Source organism: Teleopsis dalmanni, chromosome 2 (genome assembly GCF_002237135.1).
Source record: "Teleopsis dalmanni isolate 2A chromosome 2, ASM223713v2, whole genome shotgun sequence".
Classification (NCBI taxonomy): Eukaryota; Metazoa; Arthropoda; class Insecta; order Diptera; family Diopsidae; genus Teleopsis; species Teleopsis dalmanni.
The window spans coordinates 150386491-150411165 of NC_051847.1; the positions used below are offsets into that span (position 1 = coordinate 150386491).

General features: G+C 27.3%; 3 protein-coding genes and 1 long non-coding RNA gene across 4 annotated transcripts in view; 2 read left to right on the forward strand and 2 right to left on the reverse strand.

The window, feature by feature from the left end:
* LOC119680382 (hexosaminidase D) overlaps positions 1 to 8274 on the reverse strand; it is a 36005-nt gene extending 27731 nt beyond the window's left edge. The window contains exon 1 of the mRNA XM_038093169.1: positions 8053 to 8274. The gene's annotated coding sequence lies outside the window, so the exon portion shown is untranslated. The remainder of the gene's footprint in view (positions 1 to 8052) is intronic.
* LOC119680383 lies at positions 3270 to 3924 on the forward strand. The gene is made up of 2 exons (XR_005252462.1): positions 3270 to 3348; positions 3481 to 3924. It is a non-coding gene; the product is annotated as an uncharacterized LOC119680383 (long non-coding RNA).
* A 360-nt stretch (positions 8275 to 8634) lies between the features above and the next one.
* LOC119678446 (single-stranded DNA-binding protein 3) lies at positions 8635 to 13031 on the forward strand. The gene is made up of 2 exons (XM_038090275.1): positions 8635 to 9186; positions 10916 to 13031. The coding sequence occupies exon 2, from the start codon at positions 11490 to 11492 to the stop codon at positions 12813 to 12815; it is 1326 nt and encodes a 441-aa protein (XP_037946203.1). The 5' UTR covers positions 8635 to 9186; positions 10916 to 11489; the 3' UTR covers positions 12816 to 13031.
* An 8229-nt stretch (positions 13032 to 21260) lies between these two features.
* On the reverse strand, positions 21261 to 22037 carry LOC119683909. Its single transcript, XM_038097797.1, has 2 exons — positions 21592 to 22037; positions 21261 to 21535 (listed from the first exon to the last, which is right to left on the reverse strand). The coding sequence occupies exons 1-2, from the start codon at positions 21925 to 21927 to the stop codon at positions 21302 to 21304; spliced, it is 570 nt and encodes a 189-aa protein (XP_037953725.1). The 5' UTR covers positions 21928 to 22037; the 3' UTR covers positions 21261 to 21301.
* Positions 22038 to 24675: the final 2638 nt, after the last annotated feature.

Below are 24675 nucleotides of genomic sequence, written 5' to 3' on the forward strand. Positions count from 1 at the left end.
ACACATAGCATATATATATATATTTGTCCATATATATATATATATATGGACAAATTTATTGACATACACAAGCTTGGCTTTGTACGAATGCATCATTTCATACAATTTAAGTGCAGCCAACAAACGAAGTGTATGAGCACAAAAAGGCCGATGGTTCTCGGATTCCTGATGCTACCAATTCTAAAGCACACTTGAGCGTATACGTATTATTTGCTTTGGATGGATACGTTCGCAGTTGAGAAGCAGCATTGCACCAGTGTCATGTGTATGAGCTGCACAAGAATACTTCATGTGGTACGTATCTACTATTGTTGATGTGCTTGTTCTGAACTGTGCTTGTTGCAGTAAATTTAATGAAAAATGTTGTAAAAATAAAATGCGGGAAAAAAATATAAGTAAAATAAATGAACTTAAAGCGGAAATTCCAAAGCAGTATTAACAGTGTTTTAAACACTTTTTTGCTTTTTCATACTTTTTGTGTATTATTTTTTATTTATTCTTTCGTTTTTATGTTTTATTTTGAACATTTTTTGATACTCTTGGTTTTTAATAAAGATTGTTTGCCACTAGATTTTGCACGGACTTACAGTTTGAGAAATGATCATTTAAAAACTGAAACTTTTAAGGATTTGCTACTTTTAATTAAGATATATAAAGATATCAAATACATATATTTTTACTAATGTGCCAAAAGAAAATACGAGATTAGAAAACAAAATGTTTCGGAAAATAATTTTGATAAACAAATCATAAACTCAAATAGTAAAACAATAGTAAAGCCTACATTGAAAATAGTTTAAGCTATTGTTTAGATAGTTTGTGTTTTTGAACTCAACTACCTCAAATACAGCTATACCTATTCCACAAAAAATAATCTCCTAATGAGTTACCGCTTTATCCGGATATAGTTGGGCAATAAGATTATTTACCTTCTTACTTAATTGGTCATTAGAAACGTGAATCGTTCTTGGCAGTATCTAGTAACCTCTTTTAGCCAGCCCAATCAGTGACTTGCTGTCACGTGTTGGTAGTACCCAATGCTTTCATATCGTCTGTCACCTGATTCATCCATCAAAGATGCGGACTCCTTTTTCACCAGCTGATATTGAATCAAAAACTTTTCTAGCATTTGTAGCATTTTCGTATATTCGTATGAAATAAACAAACCACCAGAGCCAATAAATTTTTATGCGCTTAACTATGTCAATGTCATTATTCCATACAATTCCACATTTCTTCCCAACGCGTAAGAGTATAAATCTTTCACACTGTTGGTTGTTGTCCAAGCTCCTGCACCATACAGCAGGACATGCATGATAAGAGCATTGACATTATAAATGTCAAATCATATGGAAGTATATCGTGATACCATTTATAAAATTCTAGAGGCATGGTTCCTTATTAAACAATAACATATGATGACTGAAAGCAACCGATTGACATCACATTAAACTGAGAAGAGTGTTTATTATTTTTTAGTATATTTATAGTGAAAACTACCTTGGCAGATTGCATTTTTTTGCTAGCCATTTTTTGTATTTGAAGTTGGTTCCTGTCAGATGCGACGCTTGAAAGAAAAAGATTTCCATCTCTGACAGCTGTTTATATTATTTACAAGCTACCAAAAGCATTTGCGTCTAAATTTTATAGAACAAAAGTTATTCGAAATGAAATTCAAATCTAATAGTGTGATTGCGTTATATTTGGCAGAAAAATCACATCCAGCTATTGTTCATGAGGTGAACGAAAAAAAATGCAACATCACCTGAAATGGTTCGGCAAGTGAGGGCTCGTTTGAACCAAATCCACGTAGTAGTTGTAATCAAATGGCTAAAGAACTGAAAATATTCCAGCGAAGCAACCGACACTTATTCCAAAATAAGTTCAAGGTAAAGTCTTACAAGTTCCACAAGATTTTACACCAAAGCAACAAAAATTTAGACTCGAAAGAGTAAAGGAGTTGTTACGCTTGCACAAACATGGCGAATTTTCCAACATTGTGTTTTCTGGGCAATTTTGGAGAGCAAGGTGAGGACTAAATAATATGCCAGTATGGATTCGCTGAAGAAAGTCATTGTTCAGGAATGGATTAAAATACCGGAAGATCATATTCGTGAAGCATGTAACTCGATGGCTACATCGAGCTAAAGTGATGGATTCTGAAATTTTTGATTATTTCCACAAATTTAAAAAAAAATTTCACACAGAAAAGTGGTCGCTTGAATATGTAACACTTCAATAGCCTATCAGGTATACTATATGCAATTATGTTCAAATAGTTTTAAAAATATCGTTAGCAATGTTTAATCAGTTTATTACATTAAATAATTTTTATATTTTATATCATTTTTTAAATAATTTTACAAAAATTCCAACTTTTAAATAATTGTTTCTTCCACTCCATTAAAAATTAATAAATAATTTATATAATAAAGGTAGTTTAATTTAATAAATTATAGTATATGTCTAACGATAACACAGCAAGGCCTATAAAGAGTTTTTAATAAAGTATGACTCATTTTAATTAAAACATAACTTTTTAATTAACTTCAACTTGAGAACTGTCCTTGCAGCCACAAGGATACATATTCATACACCAACAAAGTAGTAGGTGTAGTAAACCATTTTACAGAAAATGTTACCATTGTATAGCAAAATCACTGAACTGAAGCAAAAGTTGTATGTCATATAAAATTTTATTCACCATTGGGAATGTATCTCATATCACAACTAATTTGAATCAAAATGTCTTTAGGCGACAACGTAAAAACAAACAAAGCAAAAAGGTGTCATTGGAAAAAATTTATTCATAAATTTAAAATAAATAGAAAAAGCCCAAGTCAGGTATATATTATTCTGCCCTACGTATTTCAAAACTTTTCTATATACAAAATATTTGCTAAAGAAGAAGACACGTAAAAACGGTCCATTGCTAGTATGAATGGTTATTGTTAGAAGCAATTGAAAGGTAATGTAGATTTAACCTATAAAAAGACGTTTTTGATTCAAATCGGTTAACAAACTTTAATATTGACTAAGTTTTTAGACCACTTAAAAGTACGAGTGTGACATTAAACGAGTATAACTGTGACATTAAAAAACTCATTAATATTAATTCGGCTTGCACTAAGTATATAAAATTTATAGAAAAATTACTTTGGTTTTTTATCACCTGTATAAAACTGTTTAAAATAGTAGACGGTAATAAAAAAATTATAAATTTACAATTTTACAATTTTTTATACAATTTTACTTTTACAACAAATGATTCTGGTTAAAAAATTTCAATGTCAAATGTGCACTGCGAACTGATGGATCAATCTTGTAAAAATTAGTAAAATCATTCCAGTTGAGTTACTATTTTAGTACATATGTTAATATCAGTTTACTATTTTATATAATTAGCTTTAATTATGTACAGCAGAGTCGTAATTAAGATTTATAAAGCAATTAAAAAAATAGTAATAATTCTTTTTGAAGGAAATGAATTTTTCTAATGAAAAAAAAAAAAAATAATATATACTACAATGTCATGAGAGAAAGAGCATGGTTGAATCGGGGTGGTATGCCGAAATCGCTGACAAATCAATATACTAATAAAATAAAGGGGAGTACAAGAAGCAAACCAAAGAATAAATGGGATAAGTTTATTGTAAATAGAAGATATGGAGACATTTACTTGTCATAAAATACTCTCTTTCAGTATCAAATGTTTACTTGGAACAACCTGATCTCAATACAAAATCAAGCAGTGTTAGAATTAGGGATGTAATGAATGAGGATGTGAGGAACATGAGGAAGCGAGTGAAGATGTAGTTGCGAATGTTTAATTATTAAGCAAATATAGAAATTAATGTTAAAAACGTATGGTACTATGGTTCTATATTTGAATGTGAATATATTTTATAAGGCTAAGAAAATAAATTCAAGAACATTTTTAAAATTTTTGATTGTAATTGTAGATCCAACAATATATTCTTAAGGTGATGGGGTGATGACTTCCCAAATTAAATAATTTTACAATAATTTCCTCAAAGATAAGAACGTTAGAGTAATCAAATACAATTATATGAAAATAAATTAAAATTCCAAAACGTTTTTAAGATTTAAAATTTATTTTACTAAATATTAATAACGTGAGTCTTGCAATCTAATATTACTTGAGTATATACAATATTTGTGCATTTGAGATTCAAAATTTTATGGACATATGGTTCAATATGACTACCGTAAAAGGAAAAGTGACGAAATTTGAACTATAGTCATAATTTGTAAAAATAATTTATTCGTTTTAAATTATAAATATAGTTATTATACTTCTATTTGTTATTATTTTTATTATTAAATAATAAAATTTTTATAGATTGCATAAAAAACTATATGCTACATAGCAAACGGGCTTCTAAAATATATAATAGAGATGAAATCTCTAATAGAAGTAGATCCACTCAGGTGAATCTTTTATATATCTATACTATAAGAAAAATAGCCGGCTAACTCCGATTGAGTTTTAGTTTACTTTTTGTTCCTTTATTATAAAAAAATATTGATTTTCCTATGTTGTCATATTTTATTATTGTTGTTTTTGTGAGGTTCATAGTTTTATAGTTGTGTAATATTTGTTATTGACATGCGGATTAATATTAGAAATTTATATACGTGCAACAAACGAAGATATAGCCACTAGTTTTACATATATTACTTTTATTTATCATAATTTAATTTAAAGCTAAAAATAAAAAATTACAAAAAAAATATAAAAATATGGATGGGATACTTAACAATCTAATCAATTCTTCAAGAATATATAATTAAGATATTTCTAGATTTTCATACTGCCAGCATTTTTTCAAGTTGCTTAGTTCTGATAAGGCGTAGTATGTACATTTTTCTAAATAACTGTATTTTCAGATGTTAAAGTCCATATGTTATAATTAGTAACGTATAAGTTGTTATATTAGGTTCGTTGCAGTACATCACACCGTAAATCCAGAATAAATTTTTTATGTCTATATCTTACACTATTATTTTGCCAAGATATCACCATAAGTTACAGTGCCATGTTATTAATCCGATCTTTTATAATATCGAATTTCATAATATCGAATTTGTTTTTAATACGCCTATACAGTATAAGCTGTAAAACTAAAGTTTATAGACTCAGTCCTAGAAGCATGGATCTCTGCATATGATTATTATTATGCGTTTTTTAAATATAACAACAACATTATTCCACACAATCTGATTATTTTGCTAATATAGGGTTAAAAACACAGTTTAATGAATTATTCAACGTATATTTCCCAACAAAGCGGCAAGTAGCGAGATCTTTCTTATTTTTTCTAAATCTACAAAAAATTTTAGCTTAATTAAAAAATTTTTAGTACACAAACTTTTTTAATAGAAATACTGACAACGGTCAGCACGCGCCTTCTGAACCTAATCTACCTTTTTTAATAACCTTTTTTTTACTTAAATAAAAAAATAAAATTGAACTGTTTTTGGTAACATGTCAATACGCCGATGGAAAACCGCCTTATTTCAATAGACGTAAATATCCTAAGAGTTTTAAGTTAATCATAAAAATTTTATTTCAATCAACACAGTTGTCAATAGTGGATAAAAGAAGCATATATGACGGTTTAATAATTATACAGGGTCAATAATATATTGCTTTTTTACTAAGTGAAGCAGAGAGTCGTATTTATACTACGAAATTCCAAATTTATATATGAAATACTTAATAGATAGCATGGTGTATGAATTGAACATATATGTATGTGAATAAGGCGCAGCCAAAAGTTAACAGAACTTTTTCAAATATGTATGTTTTCTGAAGCCATCTATTGGCAATTAAATACATCGGTAAGCTTAACCACTCTCCGTATTCAGTTGATTTGGGCGGCATTTAATATTTCCCAGAAAGTATTTCGGGGACGTGAAAGCCATTCAAAAGACTAGGAAATAACTCCATTTCTATGGCTCTAACTTTCAAGAAATTTTGGGAATACATTAAAAAAAGATCTGTCTTATCGATTTATACTAATTTTTGAAAAGTTCTATAATGTGTAATAATGCGTTCTATAAAATATTTTATTATCACAGAATGTATTTGTAAATGCGGTTATAGTAGTATTTATTTTTTATAGAAGTAAATTATAATTCACATTTATTTTAAATATATTTATAGTATGAACTAACTGCAGTGACTGATATAGTCTTCTCGGTGGTATATAATGCATAAATATTTTAAATTATTTTTAAAATTTAGTAAAAATACATTGTAAGATATGTTTACTGTTTCTATAGTGTAAACACCGTTAATAGTTTACTTTGTTGGAATATAAATAACGTTATTTTTCACCTAATAAAAAGGAACTATTTTGCAAAGTTGAAAGCAAATACAAGCCCACGAGCGTTAAACAGGAACGGATCCTATAAACGTGTGATGTTTTCTGCCTCAGTTAGCGGAAAAATAATAATAAAAAACTCTTTGAGGAAACAAGAATTTACCACAGTTTATAATTTTATTGCTTAGTTATTTTACTAATAAAAATATTCACAGTGGAAATAAATTAATTTGACATTATTTATAATGTAATGACTATGTTTCAAACAATAACTTCTTCATAAAATTGTATAACTACAAAAAAAAAGAATACAATTCACATAACAATATATCAATATAATTATCATTATTAAATTACCTTTTTATTTTTACTTCGACTAATTTTTATTATTATCGATTATAATTTATGGTATTTTCCATTTATATTTAATACAAGACTTTGAAGTATAAATTTAACCAAATCAAAACAAAAATTCGTTAGATTTTTATTGTAAACAAAATCATCACAAAATCCACACGTACTCAACACAACGGTAGACAAAATTATACTGTTGTTTTCAAAATTGTGTTAATGTGTTGAATAAAATCGAGGTGAAATATATGCATTTACAACTTGGCGCTAAAAATGTAATACAACTGAAAATGTTATGCGCAAGTCTAGAGAAACAATGTGAAGAGAGTAAGGATTTAATAGTTTAATAAGGTAACATACATAATCCTGTTAAATAAACAACATATGCACAATTATATTCAAATTCATTTTATTTTTTAAGTTTAGAATAGAACTTTAATATTAGAAACTAACAGTTTGAAAATTAAATACTAGTAGATTTTTTGATTCGCAATGTGTTGCTAAACTGTATTTATTTTTGAAATTATTTATATTCAGTTAGCTTGACGAATTTAAAATTACAATGTTAATAACATTACATTATTGCCACTGATAAAGTTGATAAAACAGTATTACATTTTCAATACCAATTTGTTAAACAACAACACTTCTTTATTATTTATCAAAGAAAAATATTATTTTGATAATATAAAATACTAAAATTTAAGTGCTATAAATTAAATATAATATTTAACACTTAAAATATAAAAAAAAAAACCCTTTTCTAAAATAGACAAATCTTTGCGAAAGGATTTAACTGAAATTGATATTTTTAAACGGGATAAAAATGATATATAAAAAACTTTAACCCAGCACACATTTAAAAGAAAAATTATGTCTTAAACTCATCATATAAAAGGAAATTTCAAATATATCGAACATGGGAGTATGAATAAGAAACTATAAACAAAAATTAATTCCTTACAATAATAAGATATAATAAAATTAATAATATGTAATTCAATCAGAGGAAAAGAAATATTCTTTTTTTTACTTTTATTACATTCTAATTTTTTTAATATAAAATAAATAATATGTAATTCTGTTAATATGTATTTTTTTTTATAATTACATAACAATTTCAGTAACAAAATTATTAAGAAAACTTTATAAAACAAATAGGTAAAACAAATTGAATATATATTGTAATTATTTTATATATATGTTTTATTTTATAGAAAATGTATGTACGCAATTGCCATTACAAACCCTAAAAAATTTCAAAAATACATCACTGTTTGGTCTTTCAACCAACAAAAATAGGAATGCAAAAGAAAATAAAATAAAAAATGCCGGCGTTATTATACTTTACCTATGTACAGGAAAGAGATGAAATATTCTGGCACTTTCAACCTGTTATCGTCGGCGATAGTAAATAAAGAAATCAATAATGTTTAATTTGAAATTCGTCACGCTTTTAAAATAGTGACAGTATTACTTTAACATTGTTTGTATATTATTAAAATCATTAAACTGTTTAAAAAATAATTTTTAAAACAATTATACACAATTTTTTATCGACTTAGATCTTTTTATAAGCTTTTTTAATATCGTCGCTTGCACTATAAGTTGCGTTACCCTATTTATTTGGTTTAAATCAGAGCTGCCAACATATTATTTTATTATATTTGCAAATTTGCACAATACAAGAATAGTATAAATTTTTAAAATACAAATAATAATGTTAGAATAATGTCATATTATTGTAAGTAATTTTAATAAATACTTTTATGAAACATAAAAAAATTCAGTTTTTAATATTTAACGTACATGGTATATGTATAGTTTTTATTTAACTCTAATAAATACAGTTATTGGCAATACTGTTTCAATTATGTTAGAAAGAGAACATCGGATACATGCACATGATGAGTATAGCACTATACATTTTCATATAGCCATAACGAGTAGACGCAAAAGTCGTGTAATAAATTATTGCTGCAATTTTGTGGTAAAATATAATTGTATTTATTAAATTTGTGTACAAAACACTAAATAAAATGTAAATTAATGTTACACAGTGAAAATTTACACATTTCGGCAAAAAATTGTGCAAAATATATGTAAAATATTTTAAACGAATTTTAATGTGAACATAAATGAAGTGGTAGAAAGAAAGCAAAAAAGGAAAACAGTGAACCAACAAGAAAATTCGATTTAAATTAAAATCTAATCAGAAATCTTAACAATAAAATATAGTTATAAAATTATTAAAAAATATTTAGATTTCACAAAACAAATAACTAATACAAGCTATAAGTTTAAAATTGAATAAAAATTAATAACAATATTTAATAAGTGTTGTGTTTTATGGTAACGTGAAATTTTTCTATTGATACGTTGCTACGTTTTCATTTCTTACATATTCCGATTTTCGTACAAAAAGGAATCATTAGCAGCAACAACAACAAGCAGTAAATATATTTGCTAAACATAAAAAGTGAAGGTTTGTAAACATAAAATAGATTTATTATATATAAACGTATGAAACAAACACTTCATTATTAGTTACACATAAATTAGTTATTAAAAAATATATATTTTTAATACTGTAAGCATTATTAAACAAATTTTAAATTTTCTTATGTAGCCATTTAGAAAAACACCGCTTTGTTAGATTAAATAAATGCAAGTAAAATATATAAATATTTACTTAATTTTATCGCTAGTAATAACTTAATAATGTGTATGAATATGCATTTTTATTAGTTGATTTTATATGTTAATATATAATTTAAATAAAATGTGCTAAATAATTTAAAAGGTTTAAAATGGACAACGACATTCATATAAAAATAAAAGCAACACAATTTATAAAAAAAATATTAGCACCGCTTTTAGATGTTGATAAAGTATTGTTTAAATTTATTAGTAAATAAAATTTTACAAAATGTTCTGAACTTTGTATAATTTATAAAGTATCTATGAAATAAATAAGTATTGTTTACTTATTCAGTATTGTTAATTTATTTTATACTTCAGAAAGTTGAAATAAGGTATATAAAATTGGCGTTAAAGTTGAAACTTGATATAGGAAATTGTATAACTTTATTTGAATGTAATATTTTTCAAAAAATCGTCAACAATATATACATTCCCTTTAAATCGAAAAACGAAAGCTTATACATCAATCAGAAAATATTATAGATCTTGACTAAATAATAGACATAATTCTTGAAGCAACAATAATTACTTATTTCTTTACTCCATTTATTTTACAACTAAACACAAAAACCAATTCAGGTCAAAATTATTTCTAGCTCAACTTCGTGTACATAATACCATTTCTTGATTTAATTGCTAATGGTTTTTTAACTAACAACAATAATGGAATATTAATGGTTTTTATAATATTACAATTTTTAATTATTACTTCAATGTGATATTATTCTGTATATATGTTGCTAATTGGTTAACAATATCGTAGTTTACTTTTATCATCGTATCGTAGTTTTTTAAACTATATAGAATTGATATAATTGATATTGAATTATAATTTTTATATAAAATGGAAATTATAATAACTTAGAGAAAGGATTTTTAACAGTGGTGCATTACAATAACAAGATTTTTATTTTTTCTATTAAGAGAAATTTTTTTTTTATTATATTGACTTTGAAATTAAAGATCGATTATATTAATTTATATTTGTGATTAAAAAGTAGCATTCCAAGCACAAGGGGCTTTTACTGCGTTCATTTGCATTTTACCATTTTAACGCTTATATATCATTTAGTGAGGGTATATGTAGAGTTTATGTTTGTTGTATTTTTACTATAATAAATAAGATTAAGAAACGAAAAAAAACAGTAAGTATATATTTCAATAGTTTTATAATAAATATATATTGCACTTGTGTTTTGTTGGCCGTTTAGTAATACTCAATAATTTTTCAAGTTTTGATTTAAGTAATAATATATGATATAAAATCTTATAATGTACACATTTTTTTTTTATATATTTTAATATTAAATATATATTTTTCTTTTATTATATTATTTAGCTTTACAATAATATATGTTATAATTAAGAAATCACTGCAGTATTATTATTACTGTTTTTAAGTATCTGGCAACCTTATTTTAGCTGCACACTTTTGTGTACTCTTTCATTACACCTTTTTTTGCTTATATTTTATACATACATATATAATTTTTGTATTTTTGGTTTTTTAGTGTGTGGACCAGCAGCAGGAACGGTGGAGTGATGTGTGCAAAGAAGAAGCAACACAAAATATTAAAATAAAAAAAAAACGGTAAAAAAGGAGAAATAGCGAAGAAGGCAATATATGAACTAAATTTGCACGATAAATAAAAGAAAAGCAAAAAGTTTATTGTAAAAGTGCTTGCAGAAACAGCTTAAAAAAATATAAATATATAAAATATCACGAAAAAAATTCAAGCGAGTGCTGAAATTGTAAAACGAAGAAAGAAACGCACAAATTATTACCCAGAAACTAAACATAAAAAAATGTTGGAAGTCATAGAAAAGAGAAGAACGGCTGCATGAGCTCCAGCAAGGCGGCGAGCGCCAATTAAATAGTTGCGGCCTCAAAATAAAATAAACATAATATTTAGTGAATAAAAGTATAAAGTTTTCATAAGATCTAATATATACATATATATATATATTTAGCATATAAAGAAAAATATCTTTGTGGCAACAACCACCTTTTACCGCAAAACACAGACATTGAAAAAACACATTAAAAACAATAAAAATCTAATAATATAAGACACACACATCACAATGTACGGTAAATCAAAAGCCTCATCTGTGCCCTCAGACGCACAGGCACGCGAAAAATTGGCACTATACGTGTACGAATACCTGCTGCACATTGGCGCTCAAAAAGCGGCACAAACATTCCTGTCAGAAATCAGATGGGAAAAAAATATCACACTAGGTGAACCACCTGGATTTCTACATACATGGTGGTGTGTATTTTGGGATTTATATTGTGCAGCACCTGAACGACGTGATCAGTGTGATCATTCATCAGAGGCAAAAGCTTTCCATGATTACGGTTTTGTGAGCTCTGGTTATGGTGTAAATGGTATTGGTCCAGGCGGTCCACATAATGCTGGTGGTCCAGCACCAAGCCCATTAGGGCAAATGCCACCCGGCGGTGATGGTCCAATGGGCCCAGGCGGACCAATAGGTCCCAACTTTTTCCCAAATTCAACAATGCGGCCTTCCCCGCCTACACATGCTTCAAGTCCGCAACCGCCACCTTCACAAATGATGCCTGGCCAGCCACCATTTATGGCTGGACCCAGATATCCTGGTGGTCCCAGACCAGGAGTACGTATGCAAGGAATGGGTAATGAATTTAATGGTCCTCCTGGACAGCCTATGATGCCCAATAGTTTGGATCCAACAAGGCCTGGTGGCATGGGTCCAATGAATCCGCGAATGAATCCACCACGTGGTCCTGGTGGCATGGGTCCAATGGGATATGGCGGACCAGGTGGTATGCGGGGACCAGCACCGGGACCAGGTGGTATGCCTCCTGGCATGGGTATGGGCGCTGGTGGTCGACCACCACAATGGCAACCGAACGCGACAGCACCAATGAATGCGTATTCATCATCATCACCAGGTAATTACGGTCCTGGTCCCGGTTCGAACGGTCCACCTGGCCCTGGTACGCCCATAATGCCTTCACCACAAGACAGCACACAAGGAGGTCCCGGTGGTCCTGGCGACAGCATGTATTCGCTTATGAAACCTGAATTTCCAATGGGTGGTGGTCCTGATGGTGGTGGTGGCGGTCCTGGCGGTATGGGTCCAATGGGCGGTGGACCTAATTCAATGGGTCCAGTACTTAATGGTGGCGGTGGCGATGGTACAGGCTTAGACGGAATGAAAAACTCACCAGCAAACGGCGGTCCAGGTACACCACGAGAAGATTCAGGTAGCGGTATGGGTGATTATAATTTAGGTGGATTTGGCGGCCCCGGTGAAAATAATCAAGCAGAATCAGAAGCTATTATGAAAATAAAAGAAAGTATGCACGAAGAAGCAAAACGATTTGAAAAAGATTCTGAGCATCCGGACTATTTCATGCAATAACAACATACCACGGCCACGACGCACACAGCGGTATTAGGCGCTAATCTTTTAGGTAAACCCTCAGTTGCATTAAACCTCAATAGCAGCATTAACAATAGCAACAGTGTCCCTAATCCCACATGCGCACCGCATTTTCCTAAAGAACTTAATTTTTAATTAAGCAAAAACCTAAACCTAAATCAAACCTAACAAACAGAAAAATAAAACGAGAAAGAAAACTTAAGTTGAGTAAAAATTTTTGTAAAATTCAAAAACAACACAAGTAAACATGTATTTATATTAAAGCAAAATATTAAGTTTATAACTATATAATATTGTATTAAACATAAACAAAACTAAAACAGACAATTGTAGAAACTAAATATGAATTATTTTAAAATTTAAGGACATAAGTTACAACTTGCAGCTGACAATGTTTGGCACAAATAAACAAACAAACAAAAATTACATTTTTATTAGAAGTAAAAAATCAAAGTATTAAACTGTACAAAGAAGCGCAATTATAATAAAAACTTGAAATCTTAAACAATTAAAATATATATATATAAATCTCTAATGAAACAAATAATATAGTTACACTCAATTTGTACTTATATGAAAATGGATAAATGGAAACTTAATTATTATAATAACTTTGTAAAATATATGTAGTTACATTACACTTAAGCTTAAACGCAAGATATATTGCAATTATATAGAAACGAAACAAAAAATATCAAACAAAAAAAAAAGTATAAAAATTAACTCGAATCTGACAATTTATGTTTAACCAGGAAGCCTATGCAACATTAATATTATAAATTTGTACATAAATCGTTTTTATATATACACAAATATATATATATTTAAATTTCAAAAGTTAGTAAATTCGTTATACAAACTTATAAAAAAAACTTATAAATGTAACCTGCGAATAATATAACAGATGGTGTTATGTTAATAAGATTTGAAATATAATAGCTGATATTAATGATGCATAACAACCTTGTTGGTTAACTAAAGCTATATTAACAACCCGCCCATTGGCATATTGTCAGCTGCACGCTGTATTGCACTACGTACGTAGCCAAGTGTTGTTTATTTTCCGTTTTATTTGTTTAAATAAATGAGAAGAAATGATTCCTTTATTTTATAATTAATATTTAATCAATGTATTTTTTGTGTTGCATTATATTAATACACTTTCTTATAGATGTTTTATGTACATAAATACATTTATTAATTGTGTTCACATTAGTTTGTAGAAGAGAGAGAGAGAGAGCAAAGTGCATACAAAATAACTAAAAATTTTGGGTTTAATTTGCTTTAACAAAATAAATATAAATATGTATTTAAAATTAAAAAATATGTATATTGCTTTTTCATTTAAGTTGCTTTAAAGAAATCGTTTAAGATTTCAAGTATTTAACTCTGTATGCTCTCATATCCCATTCAATATCAATAATATATAATTATAAGAATATATATATATATATATATATATTCCTATAAACAACTTCTCAACTAATGTGAGCTAACCAATTGTATTCTTAAAACTTTTTTATGGTAAATGTTAGTTTTATATTATTTTATGATTTTTTATTTTTCTTCATTTGTTTTATAATAAATAACAGCTTAGAGAGTATATATACATAAATTTCATAGCATTATATTATAAAAATAAACTACCACAAACTAAATAAAATATATGTTAAATTAGACATTGAACTGTAGTTAAACAAAACTTATCAAAATAAACTTATACAAAATATACATGAAAGTTGCAGCAATGTTGGTACGTTTTATTATTTTGGAAATGTCAAATTCAATCTTATATAGTATATAAACAATTTTCTAAAAATATAAAACCAAAAAACGTATCAATAATATACAATATATTGTTACTTACCAATGGCACTTAAACAGTTATGTTAAATATTTATAATATATTTTCAAGCAATTATGCAATTGAATTTTAATAGTTTTAGTTAAGAATAAAACTTATTAAATCAAATTTTGTTTTTTAAAATTACAATTTAGAATTTTTAATATATTTAATTGACCTTATTTTCTAATTAGGATAATAATGATAATTACATATATAACGATAAAAATATTTTTGTTTTAGTAATACCAATAGAGAAACTGGCTTTGTATGAAACAATTCCATTCGTGCATATATTCCCATTTTGTTGTGTTGTTATATGAAGCCTAAACCGCAGTCTAAATAAAATTAAGATTTTTAAAGCTAATATTATGGTTAGACTATTGTTCTTAACTCGACAAATATGCAGTAATATTGGGAATTTTTCACACAAAACTGACAAATATATACTAAATCGATTCATTAAATGTAAGTGTAAAGATAGTATAAAGCTGCGAAATTGCTCATATCATTAAGTTACAACAAATATCTACTAATATGGCTTCATCAATGTAATTTTAGTATATGAAATATAAAAATTTAATGAAATAGATTTCAATTGACGGAAATAATTAGAGTGTAATAAAAAATAAATATTAATTTGGGAGTTTCTTAACTTCCGAGTAAAACTTAAAACAATAAAAAATGAAGCTCTTCATCCACCCATGCCAATACCTAAGATACATTGAACTTAATCAAAAGTTCACCTGGTGGAATTAAGCTATTGCAGCTATATAAAACGCGCCTCTAATTGGTATAGCTATTAGCCCAGACATCTATGCTTGGCTCACAGTACCAGCCAGTCTTACTAAACATACCTTTTTTAATCAGTTGATTAATTTCAATGTAATAATAATATATGTTTCTTGTTGTTTCAATACTGTCTGTCAACTTATCACAGATTAGGCAAGAAAATAAATACAATACTATGGGATAGATGATTTATCGGTTGTTAAAATTATAAAAGCCTTAAATTATACTTTTATTCCAAGTTTTTATACAAAATTTTTACATACATGCATATATATAAATTTGTATATATAATATGTAACGTATTTTACATATATATTGTGTGATATATATTAATAGAATATAAAATAATATTTAATTTTAAATTGATTGCTTGTAAATCAATACAGTTATTATTTGTTAATTTTTTTTAATCTAGTTATACAAAATTTAATTTAATAAGTTTTATTCTTATGTTAGTATTTTCTGCTGTATAAAATATTTTTCGAAGAAAATGTTAGCAAATAAAAATATAAAATTCTAAATTTAACATGTATGTAAACTTAATACTGCAGTGCTTACTTAGCTGTTTCTTTTTATAAAAGCAGTAAGTAATATAAATATATAAAAATTTAGTATGAGATAAAACATAATTAATATATTAGCTAACAATATATTTGCAAGTTAAAAGTATTTGACACTTAGTCTATATCAAGTTTTAAAATTTTCACTCAACGTTTATAAAATTTCAAAAATCAATATGGTTGGGTCGTAACGACGATATAGAAAAAACAAAAAAATATATATATAGAATTTTAATTTCACTTAGTAATAATAGTTTATAAAAAATCTACTTATATATAAATATATTTATAAAATATATATTATATGTAATAATAGAAAACATTTATTATATATATTATATCAAATTAATTCTGTACAAAAATCTAAAAGTAAATATTTAATAAACATATTAAATACATATATCTATATATATATATATATATATATATATATATATATATATATATATGAATAAAATTACTAAATTATTTTATTTAATATAAGTTTAAAATTTTCTAAAGTGTTGAAAAGCATTAAATCACATAAATTTTACATTTAAAAATGTAAGATAATAAATTTATATACAATATATATATATATTATTTATAAAATTGTGTGCATGCTTGCACTTTTTCTCAACACAATTTTCATGTAGCATTAATATAAAAAAGTATATATATAATTATAAAAAAAAATTATTTAAAATAAATCAAAAATATAAAAACACTTAATTATTAAAAGTAATGGGAAGTTTTGCTTAATAATAAGAGAATATTTAAAACACAAAAAAAAACTTCAATTTAATTAGACTTTAAGTTTATGCATATTAAAAACAAGAAAATATGTTTAAATAAGTATTTTAGTGTTAATTATACAATTTGCAAATAATGAAACAACATAATATAATATAAATGAATAAAGTTTTAAACAACAATATTTGTAAAATAATATAATGTTTTATTTCGATTTGATTTAATTTTTTTAGTTCTATAAATATTAATTAATTTTTTATAATAGCCATAAGGAAGAAAATAAAAAAAAATGTCTGAAAGATCAAAAAGCATTAAAGACATATTTATATATTAATTTTCAAATTAAATTTCGGCGTTCTCTGTGTCGAATTCATCGAAATAATCAAGTTCTGTAATATGATGGCTATTTGGTAGCACGCTCTTAGGCTAAGACTTCTGTGCTATGAATATTTTAGAAGTTGTGACCCTATGGAGGAAGAAGAAACAATGGTACACTGCTTATGCGACTGCGACAGCCCAGCTCTGGCCAACAGCAGGGTAATTATTTTAGTACATATGTTTTAAACTCTCTCAAAGAGGTGCCAACGAAAAGATTGAAAACATCCTAAGCTTTATGAGAGCTTTAAATTTATTCCATAAGTGGTATCACTATAGAGTTATACATATGGACAAAGAGAGTTGGTCAACTATGCTGACTGTCACATTAACCTAACCTAATACAGAGCGTATTAGGTTCGGTTAAAGTGGAACTGAATGTAATGTTAAGAATATTAAATGCGCACCTTACAATTCGTAAGTATATTAATATCGCTTAAGTCTAAAGATTAACGCATTTCTTGAAGAATATAAAACAGTATAAACAGTGTTACGAAGTAGTTATTTGTACAAGTTGCGGGATCCATGGTGACCGTTAAAAACTAGTGAGAAACAAAATAAAATGAAAGTCAGAAGCATTATTGTAAGAAACTTCACACAGAGTATTCAACTTCAAGAAACTTGTTTATTTTTCAATATATTATAGAATAAAATTTTATATAAGGATCAATATGGATTAAGTCAAAAAATAGATAAAGTTAGTTGGCTGATCGTTCATAATCTGCATATTACATCATTAAACAAAATTTAATATATAAATTATATAAAATTAACTAAAATTTTATAGTTAGAAAATAATAATTAATGAATTTGTAATCAGTGTGATGGGTGTTAAAACTTTGATAACAACGATACTTACTTTTTTCTCGGACCTTTTACGATAAAAGATTAAAAAACCTTTAAATATTATAATTTATATCATACCTACATACAAAAGTTATTGAATCCACAAAACTAATAAAGTTTATTTATACACAATAATACAGCCATTTCATCAGTAATAATATCATTTTTGCTATTTTTCTATATAACTGAAAATACATAACATATGTACATATTTTTCAAGAATTTAAACAATCATATTTAGACCTTAATGAATAGTTTGAATTAAATAAATTTCTTCGACACATCATATTATTTAATATTTTTAATATTTTAGTACTATTGAACCAGCATTTACGATTTTTTATTTCCCTTATAATACCACATCTAAATTGGACTGGTCGCTTTGCACTTCAAAGCCTAATTCAACACAAATAATGGCCCATTGTACTATCTATCAGACTAAGTAGACCATCATAACAGGTATAAAGATCAAAATGTTGGCGTACAAACGCTGTCTAAGAAAAGACACGATCACCCATTTAAGTAAATGTAACACAACCTGACTAATCTATAAAATTTACTATATCTAACCATATTTTTAAGGAAATCAAACAAATTTATATGATTTATGTCTAGCTTAAAATGCATTTATGTAATAGTTTATTTTTAATGTATATATAACTAGGTACCATTTATTGATGAAATTCTAAGGTACGAGGGCGGTTTGATAAGACAGTGACTTTTTTTTTGGAGACAGTGAATAAAACAAATTTTTTTTCGGCGAATAAACATTTTATTTTTCTACATAATCACCTTTTAGCTCGATATATTTAGTCCACCGTTTTTCTAATTTTCTTATTCCCTCCAAATAATAGGTTTTTTCAAAGCTCTCAAAATCCGCGTTTGTTGGGTGACAGATTTTGTTTGACCTTCTTTTGTCCACGAGGGTGAACCTAGCAACCCATCGTTTCGATTGTTCCTTGGTCTCTGGCGTGTTGTGATGGATCCATGTTTCGTCCACAGTAACAAAACGGCGCAAAAATTCTTTCGGATTACGGCTGAACATCGCTAAACACTCTTTTGAAGTGATCACACGATTGCGCTTATGGTCGAGTGTGAGCAATCGCGGCACCCATCTCGCGGAGAGTTTTTTCTTGTCGAAATATTCGTGTAAAATATGATGTACCCGATCAGTTGAGATACCTACAGCATGAGCCAACTCGCGCACTTTCATTCTCCGATCATCCAATATAATTTCATGGATTTTATCGACGATTTCCGGCGTGATCACTTCTTTTGGGCGACCTGAACGTTCGGCGTCACTAGTGCTGGTACGACCACAACGGAACTCTATAAACCAATTCTAAACCATTGAAATTGATGGTGCCGAGTCCCCGTAGTATTTATCAAGTCTTTCCTTAGTTTCGGTGATGGATTTTTTACGTAAAAAGTAATGTATAACTAATATAACCAATAATGATTTAATCACTTTGAATTATAAAAAACATAAGTCATTACGAATTATACCAACACCACCACATACTGATGTTCTAGTCATACCATAAGTTCTAATGAATATATCTAAATATGCAACTACCACTAACTAACACTAAATACAGATATTTCAATATAAAGTAATATTAAATGTTTGACACATGTTTAAAGTACGTCTATTAAACTGATCTAAATTTACTTTCATTATTTTAAAATTTTTTAATTTTAATATCCTTTTATTTTCTGCTATTTATAACTTTTCAGAATTGTCACCTTTCTCTGTCTGGTTAAAAAAGTCCAATTCATTAGCACTTATTTACTTACTTATGTAACCTTACTCATTACCGGATTTCGGCCTAACGCAGCAAAAGAAGTATCCTACAACAAGTCCGGTTAGTGATCCTTCAACTTGATCACTCTACCAGAGACATGGTTTACCTCTACGCCTTCTTTCTTCAACTATTGCTCATTAGCTCTACTCTTTAAATTAGTTTGATAGTAAATATATTATATGAAGAATATATTCCATATTTTTTCCATAGAAATAAATAAATATTTCTTAACATGCATATATTATACTCAACTTAGTTAAAATTTGATATATTATTTATTTATCCCATATTTTTTAATCAATTATAATACTTTGGTGCTAAGGATATCACTGAACTAATAAACTTGAAATTATAAGTTAACCATAGAACTGCAAATAATTGTAAAATTGGTAAAATAAAGAATTAATTATTAATTTAATTATTATTTATTAGTTTACAATATTTATAAAGAGAGATAAAGAGATGAATTTATGTCAAATGTGTTAAACCGTCTCTATTTATTTTTTCACTGTCTAACTTTTTAAAAATATCGTTAGTAGCCTATTATTTCGAAGCAAGTAAGAATAGGTTGAACATTGTCTTGCACTGGGTGCACTGTTCCAATATAACTCTTCTCGTACTTATATCATTTTTTAACTGAACGCGTAATCGCTAATATTCAATGCTATGTCGATCTCACAGGACTAAATATACTCACTATAATCCGGTAGTAAATCTTAAATTAAAAATTATATTTACTAATGGTTTTTAGTACATCTATAGTGCAATATAGATGATAGAATAAAGAGGATGACGTAGATATAGTTTTAGTAATATTAATTTATGTTAGATCGTGATCCTGATGATGACTCTCAAGGATAGTCGAAATATAGAAAAAAATAAAAAATATTAAACGTTGAATTATATCATATAACAAAAATCCTTTAGCCGGATTATATACTTTACTTAAAAATACTTTTTTAATTTAACAGAAGTATCAATGCACTATTTGAAGCATATGATCTTATGTATATTACCTGATACAATAGGACTCTTCTGGCCGCAGTACCGGCTGTTTGGTTTTTTATTAATAATATGTATATATTATATATCGTATTACCATATAATTACTGAGTTATGTTTTTGTGTTAAGTTTATCGCAATTTCTTATATTGATCACTGATGATATCTTTCGTCATCATAAGACCTTATGTTTAATATAAAGGAAAATTTATCTTGACATATTAAATAAATATAATAATGGGGTTATAATATAGAACAGAGAAAGTACATACAATATTGCTTTTGATTAAAGTATATTACTTTTTTAAAAACAAAATTATTTCTCTATTACACAAATTTTCTATTTTATAAAAATAAAGAATTATTAACCACAGTAATTACAATTTTACAATCATCATATTAATACTTTGAAATTCATTGAAAATATTTTAATATATATAAAAAGGAGAAAATAACTATTTACACTTTTATTAATTATTTACAGTACAAAGTAACATTAAAATAGATTTTTTAATTACTCGTATCAAATCTCCTGAATGTCTTATTGAATCGTACCACAGAACGTTTTACTGGAATACCTGAAATATTACAACATTTGCTTCCCTCATTTTTCACAAACTGTGACATGGTGGTACATTGTTTGGCACTGCAACCGCATTCAGTGTGAGTTGGTTTAGTAACTGAAAATTTGTGAATAACATCACTGTCTTCCAACAAGCTCACTCTATTTGCATGATTTGTGCTCTACAAGTAAAATAATATAAGCATACCTCCAAGGATTAGACTTAATAAACTATTACCCAACGTTCGAGATCACAGAATTTAATATCGTATGCACTGCCACTACGGCCACTTCTCTGATTACTGTAATTGGTGTTAGTAGATGCCGCAAAGGAAAATGCTTTTGCCATACGCAGATGTAGACCACGATTAGTTGAGAATAAAATAGGTGTACCACGCTTCACCACGGTATTCGTATTCTGATATTCAATATCTTCAATTTCCGATAGGCGGCTAGAGCAATCACTTAAATCGGATGTTTTTGAATTTTTACTGGTAGAAAACTGTTGCTGCTGTATTTGTTGCTGAATTTGACGCCGGGAATTCGATTGCTCACCGGTTGTATATTCGTGCATAATTACTTAGTGAAGGCATTGGTAGCCTTTGAGAGTACATTTCATTATAAATTTTAAAATATCTTTAATTAAAATTAGTTAGAAAGAAATCAGATATAAATTATGATTGATGTATATATGTATATTGCTGCGAATTTATTAATAAATTTTTATTGATTTTTCTGTTCCATTTTATACAAAATTATTAGATGGTTTGAGTAAATGACAAAATTTTACTTGTAAATTGTAAAGCTAATGAACTCTCACTTCCGTTATAAGTTTATATTTAGGACACATATAGCTTTTTGATTTAACCATGTATTTCACTTTTCTAATGTTTGTTTTAATATTTATTTAAAATTCTTGATTAGTATAAAAAAAATACTTTTTAAAATAATATTTTGTTTCTTTTCGTACAAATTATTGTGTTCTTTATACAATATTTCGACGTTTGTTTTTGGAAGCTCCTTAGTACAAATATGAAATAGAAGCCATATCACGAAGAATTTCGTTAACAACGGTTATTTTTTACCAGAACCATAACAAATCTAACATAGAGTTGCCAACTCGTATGTATTTAAAACTATAATGCATAAAATTCGTGTACGGCGAGACTTTCCGGTCACCAAATTTCACAATCTTAATTAAAGTTAATTTTGAAATTGCCCGCTTAAAAATCGAATTCTGCATTCGTAGAGTATACACTCCACGTTAAGAAACACTGGTCTATACGTTTGAAAAAGTATTATCCTAGACTAACCTAAAATGTCCCTTTATGTTTTCCTTATACATATACATATACGAATTATGATTACTGTAAAGTTGTTTATAATCCTTAATGTAGTTATTAAAAAATTCTTAAACCATAAAGCAGTCCAGTAAATTGTCACCATTGTGACGTGATTATAAAAATAACTGTGGAGAAGTTCGCTTCTGAAAGCAGTGATTCAAGTAATTCATGTGAAAATGTAATGATAATGTAATGATTATGTAATGATAAAAATAATAACCACGGAGTCTTTAATGAATGAGACTTTGAGCATTAGTCGAGTAAATAGAAACCATATGTGGCATAGTATTAGAATAACTGTGAAATTGTTTATAATTTATATATTGTTTATAAGGAGTAACACCTTATCCTGGAGTATGTCCAGAAATGGAAATAAAAATCAATAATGTAAAAACTAAATCTCTGTTCATTACACGTAAGACGAGACAGAACCCATCGAGAGTGAAAATGGAAGATATGGTAATAAACTGGGAGGATAGCATTAAATGTTTAGGCATCACGGTGGATAAACGATTCACATGGCTTTAACTTGTTCAATGGAAAGAATTAGCCAAAATTCTTCATCTCCTCCAACCGCTATTCAAAAATTAAAATCTTAATGCTAAAAACAGGAAGCTGTTATATGGTATAACCAAATAATTCGACCGCCTCTTCTATATGGATGTGTAGCGTTTAGCAAGGCCTCAAACACCACTATTCGCCAGCTGGGAATTGAAGCCATGTTCTGAGAAGACTTTTCAAGGTGAAATGGACCATTAGGACGAATGAAATCCTGAGGGATCTCAAGATTCAACAGATCAAAAAATACATAAAGGATAAAGTTCTAAAATTATTTACGAAAACTGACAGGTTTATCAATACCGCGCTATTAAATCTCAGAATGGTTACAGGCTCTTCGAGGAGGTATGCACATCTGAGGTCAGTTATTGCTTAGTCTGATGAAGTGAAAAACAATAATTCAGTCAAGGCGTAGAGAGGAGATATGAAGAAACCTCATAGTTAATAGAGAATAAAATTGCTCAAGTGCACTGACTCAACTAGCCTCAACATAGTAATACTTTGTAACCGTTTTAGGTTATGGAATGACATTTAAATTTATATTATTAAAATTTTCTAAGGAAATATTTATCATTACGAACGTTATAAAAAAATTAAGCAGGTATTGAAAACACAATTAATATTTTGAATATTTACTGAACTTCTTTAAACAGTTAAATTTGTTCAAAAATCATAAAAATAAATAAAAATGAAAACAGATACATTTGTCTTATACTCCAATTGAATAATGTTCCGATTCCAATTTATCCTTAGATTCCAAAATTTAATATGTTGCGTTCCATGTACATCCAACAAATTTTTTGTTTTACCGTTTTGTAACATCTCCATATCTTCAACAAGACTATTTCTGAACTTCTTCTATTGTACTTGATGCAGATCACAAGTTGTAATGTCGTCTGATCATGCCAAAAACTACATAAGCGTAATCGAGTTAAAATTTGCACTAATTAATCTTACTATTTACATCTTAAATACAGATATTAGCCTAATAAATCAATTCTAATATCAACTAGTCATTTCGGGGTCACTTCTCTTGTGTTTAAGAACTGTCGCCATTTTCTAAGCTCTATCCATTACAGTTCTGTTAAAAATACTATAATAAAAATAAATAATTCAAAATATAAGATATGCAATATTTCTTTATTAGCTGCAAATATTTAAAATATTGATATTTTGCTTATTAAAGCTTCGCTGTTAAAAATGTAGGTATATGTACCCAATTTTAAATAAAATTACACTATTTACAAAATTATACAAATTTCATATTAACATATTAACAAATTATTATTAAATCATTTTTAAGATTTATATTATTTATATTTATATTATATTAATTTATAATTAATTATATAATTAATTTTTGCTTATAAATCACCACTTGTTTATAAAATTTAAAATATATTAAAACGTATAATTTTCTA